This window comes from Neopelma chrysocephalum, unplaced genomic scaffold (assembly GCF_003984885.1).
Source record: "Neopelma chrysocephalum unplaced genomic scaffold, ASM398488v2 Primary Assembly neopelma1_139, whole genome shotgun sequence".
NCBI lineage: Eukaryota > Metazoa > Chordata > Aves > Passeriformes > Pipridae > Neopelma > Neopelma chrysocephalum.
The window spans coordinates 745,096-764,306 of record NW_020897801.1 but is presented as its reverse complement, the minus strand read 5'-3'; the positions used below and the strand labels follow the sequence as shown (position 1 = coordinate 764,306).

The following is a 19,211-nucleotide window of genomic DNA, read 5'->3' as shown; positions in this document are numbered from 1 at the left end:
AAAGACACGCCAGTTAAACCACGTGCTTTAATTAAAATGCATCTTCCCTCTTGAGCCTGTACGTGAATAACACAAAACAAAAAAGGGCACAGAAAACACATCACGTTGCCTCATCAATTCCCTTAACTCTACCAAACTGTCCCTTTTCCAGTCAAGACTTGTTCTCTGTCTTTGAGAGAAGAGCAAGAGCAAATTTCTGCCTGAACAAATGTAAAATGATCAGAGTTGTACATATGCCAGGTGGGAGGATGAAGTCGTGTTGGGTGGCTACTCTGTTAAATTCCAAAAAGAACAAGTTAGGGAGAAAGGAAAAGAAAAAAATACTTCACATATATATTATCCTAAGAATGTACACATTCTCCATCAGTTGGGAGGAAGTGCTTTCACAGCACAGCATCTACAGGTCAAAACATACATAACAACATTTCAATCTGCTCTCCATCATAGAGAAAAGGATGAACAGGTCACCTCATGATAAGGCTGAAGGAGAAGGCAGAGTGAATGAGTTAATTAATTAATCAGTTAATTAATGTAGATTTTGAATAATTTGAAATATTAGCAAGAAGTCTCTCTTTCCACGGTGTGAAACAATCTCTGAGGTGTCTAACATTTCAAAGTGCTCCATAGGAGGTGAAAAGGAATACTGGAAAAGGTGTGTTTCGTGGATGATGAAGGACAAATTCATTCAGGCTGTTTAGTGCTTCAGCTCCAAAATTGTGGATTCACCTCTGCAAATAATGGAAGTCTGTAATATAAGCTTCTGATGCTGAAACAGCTTCTGAACAACTACTGATGTTGAAAGGTGACATTAGAAAGTCACATAGAAAATTCCTGATGTTCAGCAGAACATGAAGACTGATGTTGCACCATGAGAAAACTGTGACCATGACCTATTCCATCACTGTTGTGCAGCTGAGAGGAACTGGACTGGACTGGTGTCAGCTGAACTTCATCTTACATGCTCTGGCAGAGAGTATGGGGGTAGAAACTGAGCCTTGTGAGTACTACAGAAGAGAAAATGCCTTAATTTTGAATTGATAGGGTGTATACATACCCTCTTATGTACACAAGTGAACTAGTTCTTAAAGGCAGAATGCAATGCTTTGCCATTTGCATTATCTACAAAGACCAAAGCTGGGAGGAAGTTCTCCCTTGGAGAAAATGGAGACCAAGGTGGAAGAGAACAGGACTTTATGTTCCCTTTCCATGTTAATCTATAACAAGAGAACAGACCAGACAAAATGAATTTACTCGTTGATAGGGGCTATCCCAGAATCCTAACTCCTTGTTCCGTATCTGCAGCTGATTTTAATGGGAATTAGGTACCAAAGTGCTCCCAAGTGTTTTCAAAATTCTGAGACTACTAGAGAGGTTTTGAAATTCGAAATCAGAATCCATGCATAGAAAAAAAAATTCTGTTCCAAATCTGATTTTGTGACACAAAGGATTCAGAAGCAGATGTGGGGTACGCTGTGTCCCCATGTAAGCTGCTGACTTCACTTTGGTCTCCCCATCACCTTAAACAACCAGTCTGCCTTATTGCAACTCATTTTTCTATCAGCCCCTGCCCCTTAAACCCCCAGAAAAAAGCTCCAAACACCCACCACTTTCTTCAAGGGTCAAAGGAGTCATGACATGGTCAGGAAAACAGAAGTCTAAATCTAGATCACCAGTTTTCATATTCTATGCTCAAAAATACTTATTATCTTTCTGCCCCAACCCATAACTATAATGTGGGTATGGCTATCCCTGAAAGACTGCTTGCTCAGGTTCAAGTGCAAGTTTGCTTTCAGATCCAAGTGGAACCTGATGTTCTGTACTTGGATTACTCTGGTGTTCACGTGTTCTCTAGATTGGCAAGAACTGATAAGATAACCTGCTGAGATTTTTCTCTTGTTACTTATACATAGTTCCTGCAGATGAATGGGTTTTTTCTTAATAAAATATTTGTTGTGCAGGTTGGGGGAGGGGGTCCTGGTGGTTGTTTTGCTTGGTGGGTTTACTTTTTGCTTTTTCCTGACCTGTGCTCAAAAAGAGGCAACCAGCCAGTGCCATTTCCCTGATTACTGGCAAGAGATGTAATTCTCTGTACAGCACAGGTCAATTGCAAATCCACACAGAACATTTCAGTTGTGGTTACAGCTTGATTTTCAATTCATTTCTACTGTGGCTTTAGGCTCAGTTCAGCCATATGTATGGATCTAATAAATTCAGAGCCACATAAGAATGCTCAGAAGTCACAAACACTACCAAACTCCAACACTGCAGAAACTCATAACTTGTCACTGCCACCTTCCCCTGCAGGGATAACTCCAGCAGGATTTATTTGGTCATAGTGTATCAAGCACTTGGTATTTAGTGCAGCTGCCACAGGTTGACTTGAAGGAAGCAAATGAGAGGAGTGAATAAAAAGAGCTCTGTAAATGGGTCAGGATTCTCAGCTGTTAGAAAGTCTTTTCAAATGTAACACTGCCACCCTACATGCCCAAAAGAAGAGACTGGCCAGGGGAGAAGGACTGCTGCTGCCTATCAGAGGGATGCCAGACCAGGTTACTGGGTGTTATATACCTGTCATGAAATACATAATTCTGCTATGATGTCCTCTCCCAGCAGGTTAATGGCTTCAACTCACTAAGCTGAATCTTCTGCAACCGTGTTTACCAGACCAGGAAAATAATAATACCTTCTACTTCAACTCTAATACACAGTCATCACATTCACATTTCATGGGAACCCACTTGTGTGCTGTCACAAGAACTTGCTTAAATATTCTGCACGCTTCTGCGAGTTTAACTAAGAGACTAAACATGCTGTTGCCTTCAAAGTGAGGACACCTTAATGACACATTGGTCAGAACATTTATGCTGAGACTTCTGTACTTGGTGTGGAATTGATCTGGCTTCATTTTATCAAAATAAAAATCGGGCATATCATCTAGGCTCCTTCTGTACTCTCTAGGGAGAGATGGATCTGAAGAATTTGATTTATCCACTTAACCTTAAACAAACTGCCTTCTGCAGATGCTTTTCTCTCTCTGTGCAACTTCCATTTAAACTCCATCAAGAGTCAGATGAGACCAGAAACATCAGCTGTGTATGCTATGACGGCAGCTGCAACTCAGATTTGTAAAGCCATTTTTGTGTCTTATGGCTCCTAATCTTTTTTGTCTAAATTGATATTATAAAGTTCAAATTTTGTTTACCTATTCTCTTTTTTCAGCAGTCTAAAAGTACATGATGGCCATGACTGAGCAAGACAAATAACTTTAAGCACACAAAGCGTTCTACTCAGCAAAAGATGTAAGCATGTCCATAAATTTTTTGCCTATGTGACAATGGCAGGCCCTGCATACAAATAATTAATCAGGAGGTCAAGGTCTCTTTTCTGGAGTTGCCAAAGAGTAATAAACCCCTGAAACCTCCTTCTAATTTGTTTTGTGTCTTTTATGAAGTGAGGTTGCTAAAAAGTCATTCGAAGGATAGTAAAATCTTGGTTCACTGGGTGATGCTGAGACCACTGTTCTGCAAGTCTAGTGCTCTCTTAAAAGAAATTATTACTCCTTGGTGTGGTCATGTGGTTTTTAAACTTGGCAGTTATTCAGTGGCCAAGAAGGATGCAGACAAATGATTAGAGATACATTCATCAGCCTAATATCTTAGGCTGAGGTAGCTCAGTTATAACAGTATGGAGAGCATACAGATTAAACTTCTAGCTGGTTTGGCAGCTACATACCCTGTGAATACAGAATTTACAGTATTAAACCTTAGCCAATAGTTTTCTTTTATATATTTCTCTTTTAATACCTGACAGAGCTTTTCCCCAGGCATGACAATGGCTAGCCAGGCAAGAGAAGGCTTAATAAACTGAGAGATGAAATCAGCTGAGAAAAGGCTGTGTGGAAATCTTCCGTGGGAAGTCTGTTCCCTATGGTAGAATTGACTGTAAAACAAAAATATATAATTTTAGAACACTGTTACCTCATTTTAACTCAGGATTCTAAACCTTTACAGTCTCTTCTAAAATGGATGAATTTATAAACAGCATGACCTTAAATGAGTCAACACGACCTTTCCCAGACACACCCCACAGTAAATATTTACTGAGCTTTATTTCATAGGCATTAATTCATTGGTAATATAAAAAGCTTTCAGGTCACTAGATGATGCAGTATATAATACTATCATTGTAACATTTAAAAATATGCATAGCTTAGAAGTGACAATAATTTTCTTTCCTACTTAACTTCTAGATATGAGTTCACCATGTATTTGTTTATGTCATTGTTCTTCCATTTTATGAAGTATTTTTATCACCAATAAAAGGGAAGTGTGAAGATCAAGGATGATGACACAGATTTCCTTTTGACTTTTATTTAATTCACAGCAAGTGGTGTTTCCATACATGAACACTGGTCATTTTGTATTACGCTAACCGAGGCAAAAAATAGATTAGTCTAGTTGTATGACTGCCACTTGCAGGCCTTAGTATGGTCATTTCTCAATAACTGCAATGCTATTTATATAAACATTTTTAGTAATTTATAAATATATATAAAATATAAACAAATAATTTATAAATACATATATAAATAAATGATGTATAAATATACATGTATATAAATATATTAAAAATATAAATAAATCTCTCTTATCTCATCAGTTCCTGCACTCAAAATTCAAGCAATAAATTCATTGCCTAAGCTCTTACCCAACTCATTGACTGAACCAAAGCTTTTTTCACGATCCTCCTATGAGCATAACAAAATACGTGTGGTTCTTCTTCCACAAATGGGACTATGAAAAGTCACTAGAATCAGTTTTGTAAATGTATATAGATGTCTTAGATATAGACAGTATCTACAAGATCCTTCAAATAAACAGAGCTGGGCACCAATATATTTTTTTTGTAAGGCAAGTGTGCCCCTTTAAATCTCTCCACCTTCAGAGCATGGTCCCTTATGTACATACACATACACAACCTACCCATCAGAAAAAGATGCAAGAACATGCACACTGGCAGCGGTGGGCCCCTGTGGTAACAGAAGCTGTTTCATCTCCAAGCAAATGAGTGGTTTCTCTTAGTTATTTATAGGTTTTTAAAATTTTAATTACACTGCTTACTTATTCTTTATCAGGCCCTTACTGACATCATTGAGTTTTCTCTCCTTTGCCATTCCAGTGTGCTCATACAGCAATGAAAACTCTTTATCTTCAATATCAGTCCACAATGTTGTTTCTCAGCTCAGGTTTACTCCCAATGTAATTTTTGCCACCTAACTCAGGTGGCAGGAGAGTCAATGGACAGAAGTACACTCCTGACCCAGCTGTTTTCCATAAGCCTTTAGAAATTTAAAGCAGCAGAGGAGGAGGAAGGTTTGGTGTTTTGTCAGGGTTCTTTTTGTGGCTGACAATAGATTATATTAAATATTTTAACTCCGGGCACATTTTCATAATGTGAGAAGTAGGGAGACCACAGAGAAGAAAGGTATAGGTCACTGATGCCTTGGAGTTTTCTGTCCATTCCCCAGACTTTGGAGGAGAAACTCATCACCCAACAGCACTGTGAGCTCCCTACAACTCACAGCACCAAAAGTTATTTGCACGCAACAGCTTCTCCACAGCTTAATGAAACACCAGCAGTAACAGATTGGGTGAACACTCTGAGTTTGCTTCAAGCATCAGGTAAAAATGACTGGCTTAAAACACCCCAAAGATTTGGGTCATAAACACAATCAGTTATTATAGCTCAGTCTGCAAACAAAAATTGTATTTATCTCTGGTAACAAAATTAGCTGTGTTTTTCTTATCTCTGCTGCTGCAAATACATCTCCTAGTCTGTATGTGAAAGTGAACATTCATGATTGCACGTTTATGAATAAACTATAATCAATTTGACAGTATTCCTCTTCCTCATCTTATTAACCCTGTGAGCTCTTCATTCAGTTCTCACACTTTTCATACCAAAAAGACAGAAAAACATCAATGTCCTTATAAAGTTGCACACAAGTGCAGAATGTCTACATAAATAAGAAAATTAAACCCAAAGATCAGAAACCATGGTCTAAAAAGCAGGAATGTCTTAGTACTGGCCACAGTAAAAACAGAAGCAGGGGAAATCATGGATTTTTTTCATCATTTTTCTCTACTTGAAAGCAGGAAAAAAAAAGACACGCATGACTGATGGTAATGGAAGACCTATTTGTGTCCAATTCACCGGAGAAACAGTACAAGGACATATCATCCTTGTGAAATAATTTGTCCTGTATTCCTTGAGCCAGATGAAAGTCCTATTATGTACAAAACAACATGTGCAGATGAATACAGATTTGGGAGATCTATTATTCTCTCAATACACTGCCTTGGTGTAACTTGTCTTCACCTCTGTCATAAAAAAGGCTTCTCTCCAAGTGCCTCATACTGTCATAACGTGTGACATTTTTGACTAACCAAGAATAGGATTGAAAGTGCACAGCAGCACTGAGGGGTCATTCATGAGTAGGGCTCTTGCTGTGAAAGAAAACTGACGCATGCTCCTGAAACACAGAACAATTAGCAAGTGTGAAATCAAAAAAATCACACCACACCAATTGTTAGCAAGGCACACAGAGCAAAACTAAAATAAAAGAGCTACATCTTTATAGTCCTGGGCAGCTTTGCAATTCAGACATCTTTATGAGTACATAACAGTTTCATTCTCTAAGATGAGCTCTGTGCCTCATACTGACGTATTTGAAAATTTTCCTCTTCACACTGCTACGAGTTACAAGGTACTGTTATCTCAGACAGTCACCCCATTACTTCCCTAACCTGACAAGAAGTTTGTGGAGGAAGATTTTGAGATCTGAAGAAAGATTCAAGACCGTACCTGTGTCACTTAAGTTGTGACCAGTGTCACAAAGTTTTCTCTTGAAGTGCTAAGGAAAAAAAAAAAGAAAAAAAATAGGTTCAGCAGTGTGCCAAGTGCAGCACAGCACACTGAAGCCTCTTCAGCCCATGAGCTATTGTGCTACCTGTAAGTTTTAAGGGCTTGTAGAGTAACTCATTCTTCCATATGGAATTAAATAATTACAAAAGGAAAACACTGTACTTCCTACAAGGCACCACTCTTGGTTGGAATCTGCTACAATTACATTATAATTAATTCCAAACACACAAAACCACGTCTCTGTCAGAAAAAAGTAGCTGCCACCTACATAGGGTAAAGCAGAGGTTGGAAAGTAAAGATCATGGTGTTTTATTAAGCTGTCCTAGAAAAGCCAGCAGCTATCATTCAGATGCAAGTCAGAAAAACGCAGTTATCCAACATGGCATGAATATAGCTTGAAATCAAATGCCTACAGTTATCATCACCTCATACAGTACAGTTTGATCACTGTAGATGTGAGGATGGAAACAAAGCCACCTTTTCCATTCAAACATGAATCCAGTCAGTTCTCCTTGGGTTCCAGTTTGCCAGGTTAATGGCAAGATCATCCCTTCCTTATTTCACACCAGGGAAGCTGTGATCTCAACACGTGGTCTCAGGATCATGCCATCCCTCACTGTGGCTTTGACTTTGCCTCATGGCTAGGCAAAGTACTGCCAAAGGTTTCTGCAGTAGCTGCAGAGCACTCTCAAATTTTTAAAGGTATTTATGGATCCAGTATAAAAGTTTTTGCTTTTAAAAAATCCCACTGGCACCAATTTGTACCTTCACAGACCTACAAATCTGGTCTTTGTGACTTCCATGCCATGGGCCGAAGTACAATTCCTGCAGAACTAGGCTAACTCACTGATGTTAATGTTGATTTATATTTGCTAAGAGAACGAAAGTTTTGTATCCGAAGCTGAAAAACTTGCATATTTTTTCATTCCCACTTAAATTTTGGAAAAATTATTAAGAACATATTTGATATCCGCATCTTACATGGTTGGTGATGGTTTGTTTCATTTTAAGTATTTCATGTTAGCTATTCCAAGAAATTCCAGCATGCTTTTGCAAAAGCAGCTCAGAGTGAGGATATAGGGAGAAAGACCAAGAGCACAGATTGAATAATGATTATAATTTAAACAAAACTCCTCAAGGGGCAGAAGAAGCTACAGCTGTGATAACTAATTGATTTGATTCTACATACACAAAAAAATGATAAGAAGGATTTGGGCCTGGTTAGATAGATTTATTTTTTAAGAGGGATTTAATTAAATACCCCTCAGACTTTTTTCTTTGAGACTTTAACTGTCAGGCAGCATATCCAAAAGAAAAACAATACCACTCGGGAAGTAATTATCTGCTTTAAGTGTGCTGTTTGACTTCTTTCCTGCTACAGTGATCTCTGGCAGAAAGAGAAAGCAAGGAAGTTGGGGGAGGAGGAAAAAAAATTGATTCAGTAATTTGAGAAGCTAAATACATTTCTCTGTGTCTCAATTAACAGAGGGAGGGCTTGTTCTGCTGCAGGAGCAGCACCAGGTTCATAAAAGCAAGGTCTATTTTAGTGACTGTGTGTCATGTTAGAAACTGGAGAGGCATAAGGGGCTTGACACAGCATTATTTGCTCTGAACAATAACCCCCTGGAGCCATTGCTGGTCAGAATTGTTGTTACATATCGGGCGATCAAATTCGGGGGCTCCATCCACAGAGCACAGTCAGCGCCGGGTGTGGGCAGATGTTGGAGCTCTCATCATGTTGGCTCAGCTCTGCCCTGGTTCAGCTGCCTGCCTGGGGCTGCCACACAAGGACAGATGCACAGAACAAGCCATTCACACTCTTCCCCTTCTCCACTGGCTCCAGTTCAAAACTATGTTATTTGTTTATAAGTTTTCAAGGTGGATGCATTGCTCATATTCTTAATGCCCTGTCTATAAATGTTTTATTTCTTCTGACTTTGGTTTATCCCAGCTCCGGTTATCCTAGATAAGAGTTGAATTGAACACTTAATATTTATTAAGATATATTTCCTGTGTGTTTTGATGATGTCAGCATTCTTACAGAATCCTTTCACTGGTTCTCCTGCACAGACTAAGGTTTTATCCTTTCCCCCAAAAGACTTTTGCTGCTGTTATTTGATGCTACTCTTACCTTATTATTACCTGCCTCCTGTTCTGCCAGTAACAAGAGATACAAGTACCTATTTCTGCATCTTTCTCTACTGCTCCCTGTACATGATAGTGTCTTGCCATCAAAAATCAAGAATGCTTCCTTTTTATAGAGGTTTGTAATAAACCTCAACAGCTTGTGTCAATTTGCTTCATGTATATATTTAAAAGGAAACATATTTCATATAAAGCCTGCATGTGGTTTGCTCCTATGTTCCTCCCCCTAAAAATTAATTTAAAAAACCAGTAGTTTAGAAACATGTTTTGTATCTCTGACTGATTTATCTGTGTTGCTTTCTGCAGTCTCTCTCTTTTTCTTCTGTATTGCTTTTTTTTTCCTACTCCAGGTTGATGTGGATTGATGCTGCTCCTTTGGAGACCATGCTGGTTACCTCATCCAGTGGTGACAGCAACTGGCTTGGCAGGTTTCCAGCCCTACTGGGAGCTCTCACTGCTCCTTCAGTCTGCATTGCAGCCATCCAGCACAGCTACAAGATAATGAATCTATTTCAATTTTCATTGTTTGCTCCCCCCAAAGGATAAAGGTTTTGCATCTCCTCTGTTCTGTGCAGAAGAACGTCATCTTTAACACACAAGAACCTGACCTGAAGCAACATGACAACCCCACCAATAATCTTGTTTGAAAATCCTTCAGTTGTGAACTATTTTCTAATGTCAGTCATGGTGGCCCAGAAAATCCTTCTGCTAAGTTTCCACTTACTCGGTGCACAGAAGCAGTGCTTTCTGACAAGAGACCAAGAAAAGTCAGCCTGAAATAATCATGTACTCCTCTGTGCATGATTGCTGCAGTGACTAATCCCAATTTGCTCCCTTAACTGTTTCTGTCTCTCCCTTTCAGAAGGCAGCACGCCCGCTCAGATCTGAAAACAAATGAGAGTGGAGGAGAAAAGGCAATTTGTCCTCATGTTCTCTCTGCCACCATGCTTCCTCCCACTCCAAATTCAGTAGCAAAGGAGTATGTTTTGGTTGACTGGCTGAGCCTACATTTCCAGCTATTATGTTAACAAATAGTAATGAAAGAATATTTTTGGTTAATTATGGGCTCTGCTGTTGGTGTTGCAGCTAATGGTGAAAGACTGGAGAAAATCTGCATGGTTTATGGTACAAATGTAACATGGGAAGTGCTCAAACCATGGACTTCATAGACCATCATTAAGTTTCCCAAAAAGTCTGGGAGCACTTCAGTCTTGTAACCCTCTTGCCACCCTGAAGGAGAGGATCCTAAACTGAAATTCAGACCCAGAAAATTTAAACTGAAGAACTTACTAAAGCTGATGTCAAGATTGGAAAATGCTCTGTATTTCTGTGATACGATAACTTTCTCTGAAGACTTTCCAAGTACTTTTCTAATACATCTTAATGAGACCTCACAAGAATGCTATAAATACAATATCATGAGTATATGACTCATGTGGCTTATTAATTTTACATCACCTACATCGCTGCTTGAACAGGAGTGACAGAGCAGCATTCAGGCAAATTCCTCTGTGAGAACTTAGCCAAAATAGCAGTACCTGAGTCTTCAGGGGTCAATCTGCCACAAGGCTGACTAGTTAGCAAGATTCAGGCTGAGAGAAATATTCCCTGCCTATCACAACCCTCCCATTGCATGATTGCCCTGCAAAACAGCAACAGTACAGTTCTCTTGAACAAAAATTTAGAGCATTCTTCTAATAAGAAAATAACCTCTAAAGCAATGTATAACAGCACCTATGCTAAACACACCATACTATGCCAATGATCTATAGGAGGGTGTGAGGAAGAGAAGGAACTTTGCTGGGGGATGGATATGAATCCAAAAGGTATAGATCCTCTGTGGGACTTGATTTTAATTATAAAGTAGGAGGAAAAATCAATATATAATCTCTTAAACTTACCTACGCCCTTAACTGAAAGACATTTTTATTTAGCTGATTAACTATTAACACTAAGCTCCTGAAAAGCCCCTTAGTAATTTTAAAGTGTTCACTTTACTCCTGTGGCAATTACCTACCTAGGAGGTTCTACAAACAGAACAATAATGAAGACATGTGAAAGATTTGTTTGTGTGGTACTTTACAGGAACTATGAGCCAGACAGATGCTTTTTAATTGAGATAAATAGGACACTGCAGTCATATATGTTGATGAGAGGTCAAGTATATTAGCATGGGGTTAACACTAGCTAGTGTAGCTTTCTGCTAGCTTAGAGGATGGGTAGGTAAACTAATGTCAGTCAGTAAACTACTATAAGATAAATAAAAGTCTAAAGGCCTTACAGAGGGTAAATAATAGAGCTGAAACCACAGCCACTAGATTTCTTTAGGCCAGTCTCAGTGGAATCAAGAAAGGTGGAAGAAACCACCCATTTCACAGTGATTTATATCTTTCCTGCATACAGGATGATTGGCATGGTAGAATTAGGCCAACAAAAAAAGGAAGGCAAATTCTGCAGCAGCATTCACACAGGTGAGAGCACTGAGACAGGGTGGAAGGAAAGTAGAAAATCCCAGTAACTGCAGTGCTAACCCAAAGCAAAGAAAGCAGGAGGAGAAGGAGAGGAAGATGCTTCCTCCTACCCTCCAGATGGGAGGAAGGACAGAGAGACCATCTTTCTAGGCTTGAATTCCAGGAGTCTCAGCTCCCACCCTTCTCACACTGAAAACCATACTCGTTTCTTGTCTTTATGAATGGTTCCTCTCTATCCTGAAGCTAAATAACTCCAAGCTTCTCAATATTCAAATCTGAGAGCAGATTCCATAGCTAGGATCTACCTCTGAACTCTAAGCCATCCATAACCACTGCAAGTTTCATTCTGTAAGTTGCTATGATGGCTAAGAATTTAAGACTGCAAATTTTGATTTAAATGGAAAAATGTCTATTCTCTGCCTTTGAAAATTCAGAAAACCCACTGAAGCTTAAACCAAGTTAAGCGATGCATTTAAGCCTTTCCTGTAGTAATTAAAGACTGAATTAAGAACTTTGCCATTTAAAAGGTTTCTGTCTCAGCCTGGTCTGCTGTGTTGCAAGTGGTCTGCGGGGATGTGTTCTGTTTCTTTGTCAGTACAGAAATGTTCTGGCATTCCAAAAATTTGCACTGGAACAGTGGTTGGAAACATCAGAAAATTCAAGTGCATCTGCTTGCATGTTGCAGCAACACAGCACAGCCCTCACCCCATCAGCCACTGACTTGCTAAGGATGATCAATCCATGAAAAGCTAAGAAAAAAATTGATGACAAAGCACGTGCAATCACCGAGAGATGACCCAGGAGAAAGGGTTGTGCACTGGGATCGGTCAATCACAGACTGTCTGGGAGGCGGCTGCTCCTACAGGCCCAAAGGATTTATCGCTGTTTGTGGGAGGGTATAATTTGGAAAAAGCAGCCACCTGATAGAGTTAGAATTGAAATGGCCCCTATTCTCATGAGTTAATAACCTGGGGGGGGTGGGAGGGGAGAGAGGAATTACCTTGGGACCCTACTGTATTTCAGGTGAGGAAAGAAGAAGACAGTTTGGGGTTAATGAGATGGGGAAAGGAGATGGGAAATCTCATGTGGTGGGAAGAGTAGCTTATTCCTTTGACCTGCAGAATGTTGGGTGAAGCTATGCAGCAATTTGCCAACGAGTCTACCAGTTTCTGAACTTAAGGCTCTCTTTTCCAAGACCAGGGGCGCCAAATTTGGCACTTTCCACTAATTATATCTGCAAGGGAGCTATATTATTTATATGTATTTTTAAATTAGCTGGTGACCTGAGCTATATCTATTACAGTCCAAACGCAGTTTGCATATCATTCGTTATATAAATGAGGTTTGAAATGAACATAACTGTTTACTCAGAAGACATCCATTTAGCGAGTTGGCATTTCTTCATTACCCAAAATATACGATAATTGTCTGTGTAATTCCTTCAGCAAGTTAATTGCACACAGTCCTGCTCCTAGATGGAAATTATCTGTCAGCTTCACATAATTATCATGCATCAGTCTCAGTTAATACTCATTCATGCTACTGCATATGTAGGACAGTATTGAAACTGGACTCACTTCACAGTAAGGTGAGCACCTTTTTAAAAAAACTGCAACAGTGAGGCTTTTACAACAAAACTAAAATCATGACTCCTGATTCAGAGATTTAAGTGCTACCATGGCACATGATGGGGTGCTCAGTACACAAGAGAGAGAATAACCCTTGGGGTGGGGAGCCCTGAGACATGCAACTTTCTCCAGGTGCTGGGTATCATCAAGTCTGGACCAGTTCCAGACCTCTCAAAGTCAAAATAGTCCCCTCCTGTCATGGAAGTGAGGGTTTCTGCAGGGTGTGATGCCAGCCATGGGCAAGTTGGGAGAAGATGGCAACCTGGGGGCCCCGTGGTGCCTGGGCAATGCCTGCTGGAATGCTCTCCACCTTAGTCTGCTCCCCTCTCTCTGCACGGGCAGGGTCACTCCTGAAAACTTCACCAAAAAATGAGTTTCATTTCTAACATAGTTCTGCAACTGTATCTGTAGAGTTTTATTGTGCAAAGGGATTCAGTTCTGACAGGGAGTATTTTTTACCTCTGCCACATCTGAGGCTGAGGTACAGATCTTGAGGGAAATCCTTGAAGGATGGAATCGACATTGCCCTCAGATCACATACAAGATATTAAATCAGGCACGTTGTTTACTGTCATCTCCAATTTATCATGAGACAGCAACATGTACCACAAAAGGAAAAGAAAAGCATGAAACAGTATACGTGATATAACCTAGCAAATCTGTCAAGAACATCTTATATATATGTATGTGTGTGTGCACATCCCCAAAAAACCACAAAGAATATTCAGATGACTAGCTCAAAATAAATGCAAATCCCCAAGCCCCAAAAAAATCTGACAGAAGAAGGTCTTACAAGCTAAAAATGTAAGTTTTAAAACTAAAAAGGATAAATTGACAATCTAGGTCAGGTTTTGTCATCTGTTGGTGACTGCTCTCCGCCTTTCTGAACCTTTTTGTTCCTGATCCTCACACACCCTCATGTTACAACTTTAAAAAAAAAATGCAGTGTGTCTCCAGATCCCATACCTTTTGGTTAACTAAATAAGGGGCTTTGTCAGCCAAGGCTTTATAATACTGTATTTTTTATTAGACATTTACAGAGAAAAATACTCTGCAATGGAGTCTGTATTCAGAAGGGAACATAAACCCCTAGAATACAAACCCCACCCAGTCAGATCCTTTATGATCATGAGGGCATCCAGCAATGATACAGAATGTGAAGTAACTTGAACAAGTGTGTATAATACAGAGCCTACAGCATTTTATACTCTGTGCAGGGAGTAAACAGGAACATCTAAATTAAGTGACTCTACTAAGGTTAGCATAAATCAGCTTCCATGGACTGCTGCATTCTCGCCATACTCCTCAGAGGATTGAGAAGAGAACCTCCCTACTGAATTCACCTCCTCTTGTAGATATCAGATTTCTGTAACTGTCATGGAGAACAAGGTATGACCAGGTTGCAGCAAATGTAGTCCAGTATTTCTCTTTTAGTGGATTAAAAAAAGGAGGCAATCAAAATTTGTTTGATCTCAGCAACCAGCACCAAGGTGAATCAAAGGTCAGTGGTGCCCTCATGGGTCAGTTAGAGACCAGCATTAACTGAGACCTCAAAACCCAGCTTCTTTCTTACAGGGCGTCAGTAAGTTACAAAAGAAGGTTTCAAAGAAGAAAAATTAATAGAGAAAAACTGTTACCTCTTCCAAAATCGAACAACAGACTGCCTGTTCCCTCAGTATCTCACCAGCCCTCCAGCAGGAGGAAGGAGAATGTGGGTTTCCATTTTAAATGCTTCACATTTCATACAGGTGGGGAACATTTCTCATTCACTCCACCTCCCTGTCAAGATACAGAGTCAACAGACAGCAAAAGGAACTTTGCAGCATCAGTGTAGCATTGAAGTGGTTTATGCTCCAAAAGTAGAAATCTTTGGAATAAACTTTCTCTGCACGATCATAAAACTCTCTGCTTCAAACCCAGGTCCCCGTGTCAGCCTTACATAGGCAGCCTCAATAGATTACATTTATTTTAGAGGAAATGTCTGACCATGTAGAAAAATCAGACAGAATTTTCTGAATTTTGGTACAAGTAGCTTTGCGTGTCTCAGAGAGGACATCAACGCACCTCTAAGGGTCAAGGGTGATACTTAAAAGTTGTCAGTAATGTGCTAGTAGCTCTCCTGCTGACTTCAGAAGGGCTTATATTTCTTAGACTCTGGGGAGGGGAAAGACTATGTGAATTCATTAAGATTTCTAATATCCATAAAACAGGGTCTTAGATGTACAGCTCAAGATGATTCAGGAATGAAAACTTTAATATTTAAAAAAATTTAATTCCTTATGTCAAAATCATAAAAAAAAAAGCCTAGAGCCAAGGAAATGCATCAGTCTTTCTAAAATGCTATATAGATGTATTACAAGCACTTAAAGATTCTGTCTATTCAAACTCATTTCTATACATCTAAGTAGGCCAAGGATCAAAAGCCAGGTTCAAATTTATGCCATTTTGAACTTAACATGGTGAATAATGTGTCTTCAGCTGGTGATCTGAGATACTTTTTCTGCTAATACAGTTCTTCACCCAATTTTCCTGTTGCATTTCTGGTACATCCACTTCCTGTACTGAATGGCTATCAGGCATGAAAAAAAAACATGTCCAAAAAAAAAAATCCACCAGCTGGAAAAAGTCTAGATTTAATAAAGAGCAAGGTTTATTTGCAGGACTAAAGAGAAAAATTTTAATTTTTTGAAAGTGCTTAGCTCAGCCCTAGTTATGGGATCTCATCAAAAAAGATAATGACAGGACAGCACTATAATATCAACTGCCACATAATAATAATTCTTTTTGCTCTCTAAGCAATTTCAAGGAAACACACAATGTGCTTTTGTACACTAACTCAGCATCGTATTTCATTACAGAATTTCTTTAAAGTGGTCTAATTATACTTTACAGGAAATAAATAACTTTCAATTTTTTTCTTTATGGCCCAGGAGGAGGTTCCCTGAAGAGAAAGATCTGAAATTTGCAGCTTTTTATATGATCTCTAATTATATGAAAGAGAGATCTGCCACCTGAGTAGGAGATGTCCAAAAGAACAAGCGCATGGAAAAATTGTGGTATTTTTGCATCTTGAAATAAAGAAATAAAATATCTGGAAGGAAATTAGTTAGATGAGGTGTTAGATTAGATTGATGAAGTGTCTGTTTGATGACCACTGACAAGTGAACACCACTTTCTTGTCAAAGATATTTTACACATTTCAGCCAGTATAACCAAACAGTAATTAGCTTTCCTTGGACACTCAAGAAAAATGGAAAATAAAGAAACATAGCTTCAAAAATAGTTGCTGAATAATGTAATTCAATATTTTCTGTCTTTTAAGACAAATGAAAACCAGATTTTCACACCTCGGGGAAGAAAATTTTCCTTTTAAAGGTGAAGCACATAATTTATGATTTTTCAAAAAAACCCTGCCTTTAAATATACAGGAATGTTTCTAAGGTTATTTAATTAAAGGTGATTAATACAAACCCAATAGCTATCAACTATAGTTGAACTTGCTTCCTCATTGAAATATCATCTCCAAGACACCAAGAATACAAAAACCTTATTTATTCAATATTTTTCATTTGCAACTATGTTCATATAATTCCTTTAAAAAGTTACCTAAGCTCTACAGTGGAATAAACAGTGAAAACAGCATCGACCAAATTATTTAATGCCATCTGCTCTTTTTGCACTGCTCCAACCAGGCAAAGAGCAAGGAAAATTGTGGGATTTTCTATCTATCTAGCTCAGAGCCAACACAGGAAGCTCCCTTTGCCCTTCCTGCAGCTGCCAGCATGCCCCAAGGGAGCCAGGGCAAGGGACATGGCAATGCTGTACCCCAGCGTGGCTGTCTTCAAACACTGTGGCTGGAAAACACAGGTTGGAGCGATCCTATCCCCCAGGTAAGGACAGCACGGACTCAGGGAACTCATTTTAGTGCACTTTGTCACACACTGTCTTCCCATTAACCAGTACCTAAAATGTTGGCTTGGAAATCTGGCCCGAAGTTTTAGAAAAGCCATAAGAGGCCCTAAACAATAGGTATTGGACAGGGTCTGGAGCAAGTGCTGCTTGGATCACAAATGGACTAACACTATGCCTTCCTTTTCTAACCAGGCTCTTTTTCCTCTATTACAAGAAAACAAGCCTTTTTTGTAATTCCTTATCTTTCCTATTATCTCATCCTGCTGCTGAGCCCACACTAGCAGGTGACAGACTGTGGAGAGGGCTTTTAGAGATATTGTAAATGCTTATCTGCTATAAATCACAGCTTCATTACCTCCAGTGGAATATGCTGAGCTGTATCAGCCCAGGGCCCGACTCTGCACGCTGCACTCCAGAGCTGCCACGCTGTCACCGTCTCTGCAGAGAAGCCACCGATGTTTGATTTGTAATTTAAATTAATAAAGAATGAATGTTATTATTTCTGCCACAGAAAAGGAGCTCCCCACACAGCAAGAAAAAATAATGATACCAAGCTCATCCTTCAGCTGCAACTCTTCAGTGGTTTTACAAAGGAAGAGAGTAGAGCACTATCCTGTTTCATAAATTTAGGCATGAAAAGGAACATGTAACTAGCAGAGCTACAAGCAGATCCAGGGACAGGCTCTCATAAAAGGCAAGAAAAAAAGGATATCCACAAGAATGTAGGACAGATTAGAAACCTACAGAAAAACAATTCAGAAAACTCAGGAACTAGAGGCCTAATAAAGCAAAGCTGATCTGATGGCAAAACAAGGGAATAGTGTACACATTTCTAAACATTTTCCAGTTAGCAGGGATTTCTTTTCCTGTGGGCTAACATCTTCCCTGCATTTATCAATTTGGATTCAACTGTAACTGAATAAACTAACCTTTCTTTTGACAAGGCAGATCATAAAACCAAACCAAAACAAAAAAAACAAACTAAACCAAACCAAACCAAAAAACTAACTATTCCCCCCCCAAAAAAACCCCCCCAAAAAACTAAAAAACAAACACTGTATGAAATTATTACCCTGTTTCAGAAAATGGGTAAAGTGTATCAGTCAAGAGCCAGGAGCACGGTGCCAGTATGGACATTTGTTCCAAGGCTTGATAAAGATCCATACATAGACCCTTAATGTAATTGCTCCAAAGAGTTACAGCACACAGGGTCACTTCCAGCTTGGCACAACTTCAAGGGAAATTCACCTCAGCTGTGAACTTGACCCACCATCTCTGCTCTGATGTGCACGGCCAAACTCTCTGTTCTGGTCCATGCAAAACACGAGCGAGGCCCTGGGCTGTGGAGGTCCCACATTGCTGCACTTTCCCTGGGTCTGCTCTTCTCAGGGCCCTTAGCTCCCCTGAATATCCCATCCCGAGAAAAGTTATGGCCCATTCAGAATTTCACCTCTGTCTCCAAAAAAAGCCCTCAGTAATCTCCCATTTAATGGTAACGTGAGGCCTCAACGTACTACGTATAGGTAAAAGTTAAGATTTTGAATTTTAGGACTATGTTGTTTTTTTTTTCTAACCTGAAAGGAAGACATCTGGATTAAAATCTTCTGGTTGTAGCTGCCAGTGAAGCTTAATTAGCATTATTAATGTGTGACAGGTTGTCCCTGCAGATATAGCCCTTTCCAGTGACGAATGACAACACGTGTCTTTATGGCCGCAAGAGAATTCCAGATAAAACTTCTATCCTTTAACTACGCAGTTATTAAGACAATCTATATGACCAAGATGAGGAAGTTTATCCCATGTGAAAAAACCAAACCAAAACCAAACTCAACCAAAACCCAAAACCCAAAAAGTATGCTGGTATGATGCTTAAAATGGCAATATGGGACTCTATATTTGGGTTATTAGTAAAGATTTTTGTGATGCTGCTTATCAGTTTATCTCATAATCACTAAAGTGGAATGATTTTCTAAATCCTTTAAAATAAGACCATAATCCTTATTTTGTGGACTACATTACTGCATAAGTTCATACATTTAGGAAGTTCCTAGCAGAGTCGGGAAGAGACTCTAGATATCCTATTTTCTTATCCTATGCTTAAACCTAGCAGCTTGTCTGGGCTTTTACAGAC

At 39.3% G+C, this 19,211-nt stretch overlaps 1 protein-coding gene across 3 annotated transcripts in view; it reads right to left on the bottom strand.

Annotated features, from left to right (window-relative positions):
• PTPRO (protein tyrosine phosphatase, receptor type O) overlaps window positions 1-19,211 on the bottom strand; it is a 155,171-nt gene that overhangs the window by 75,793 nt on the left and 60,167 nt on the right. Inside the window, exon 1 of one of the 3 annotated variants that reach the window (XM_027699732.1) lies at window positions 3,804-3,860. The exons of the other annotated variants lie outside the window; for them this stretch is intronic. Within the exon in view, the coding sequence (XP_027555533.1) occupies window positions 3,804-3,827 (24 nt within the window). The 5' untranslated portion in view covers window positions 3,828-3,860. Of the gene's footprint in view, window positions 1-3,803; window positions 3,861-19,211 lie in introns of those variants that run through there. 3 annotated transcript variants of the gene reach the window in all.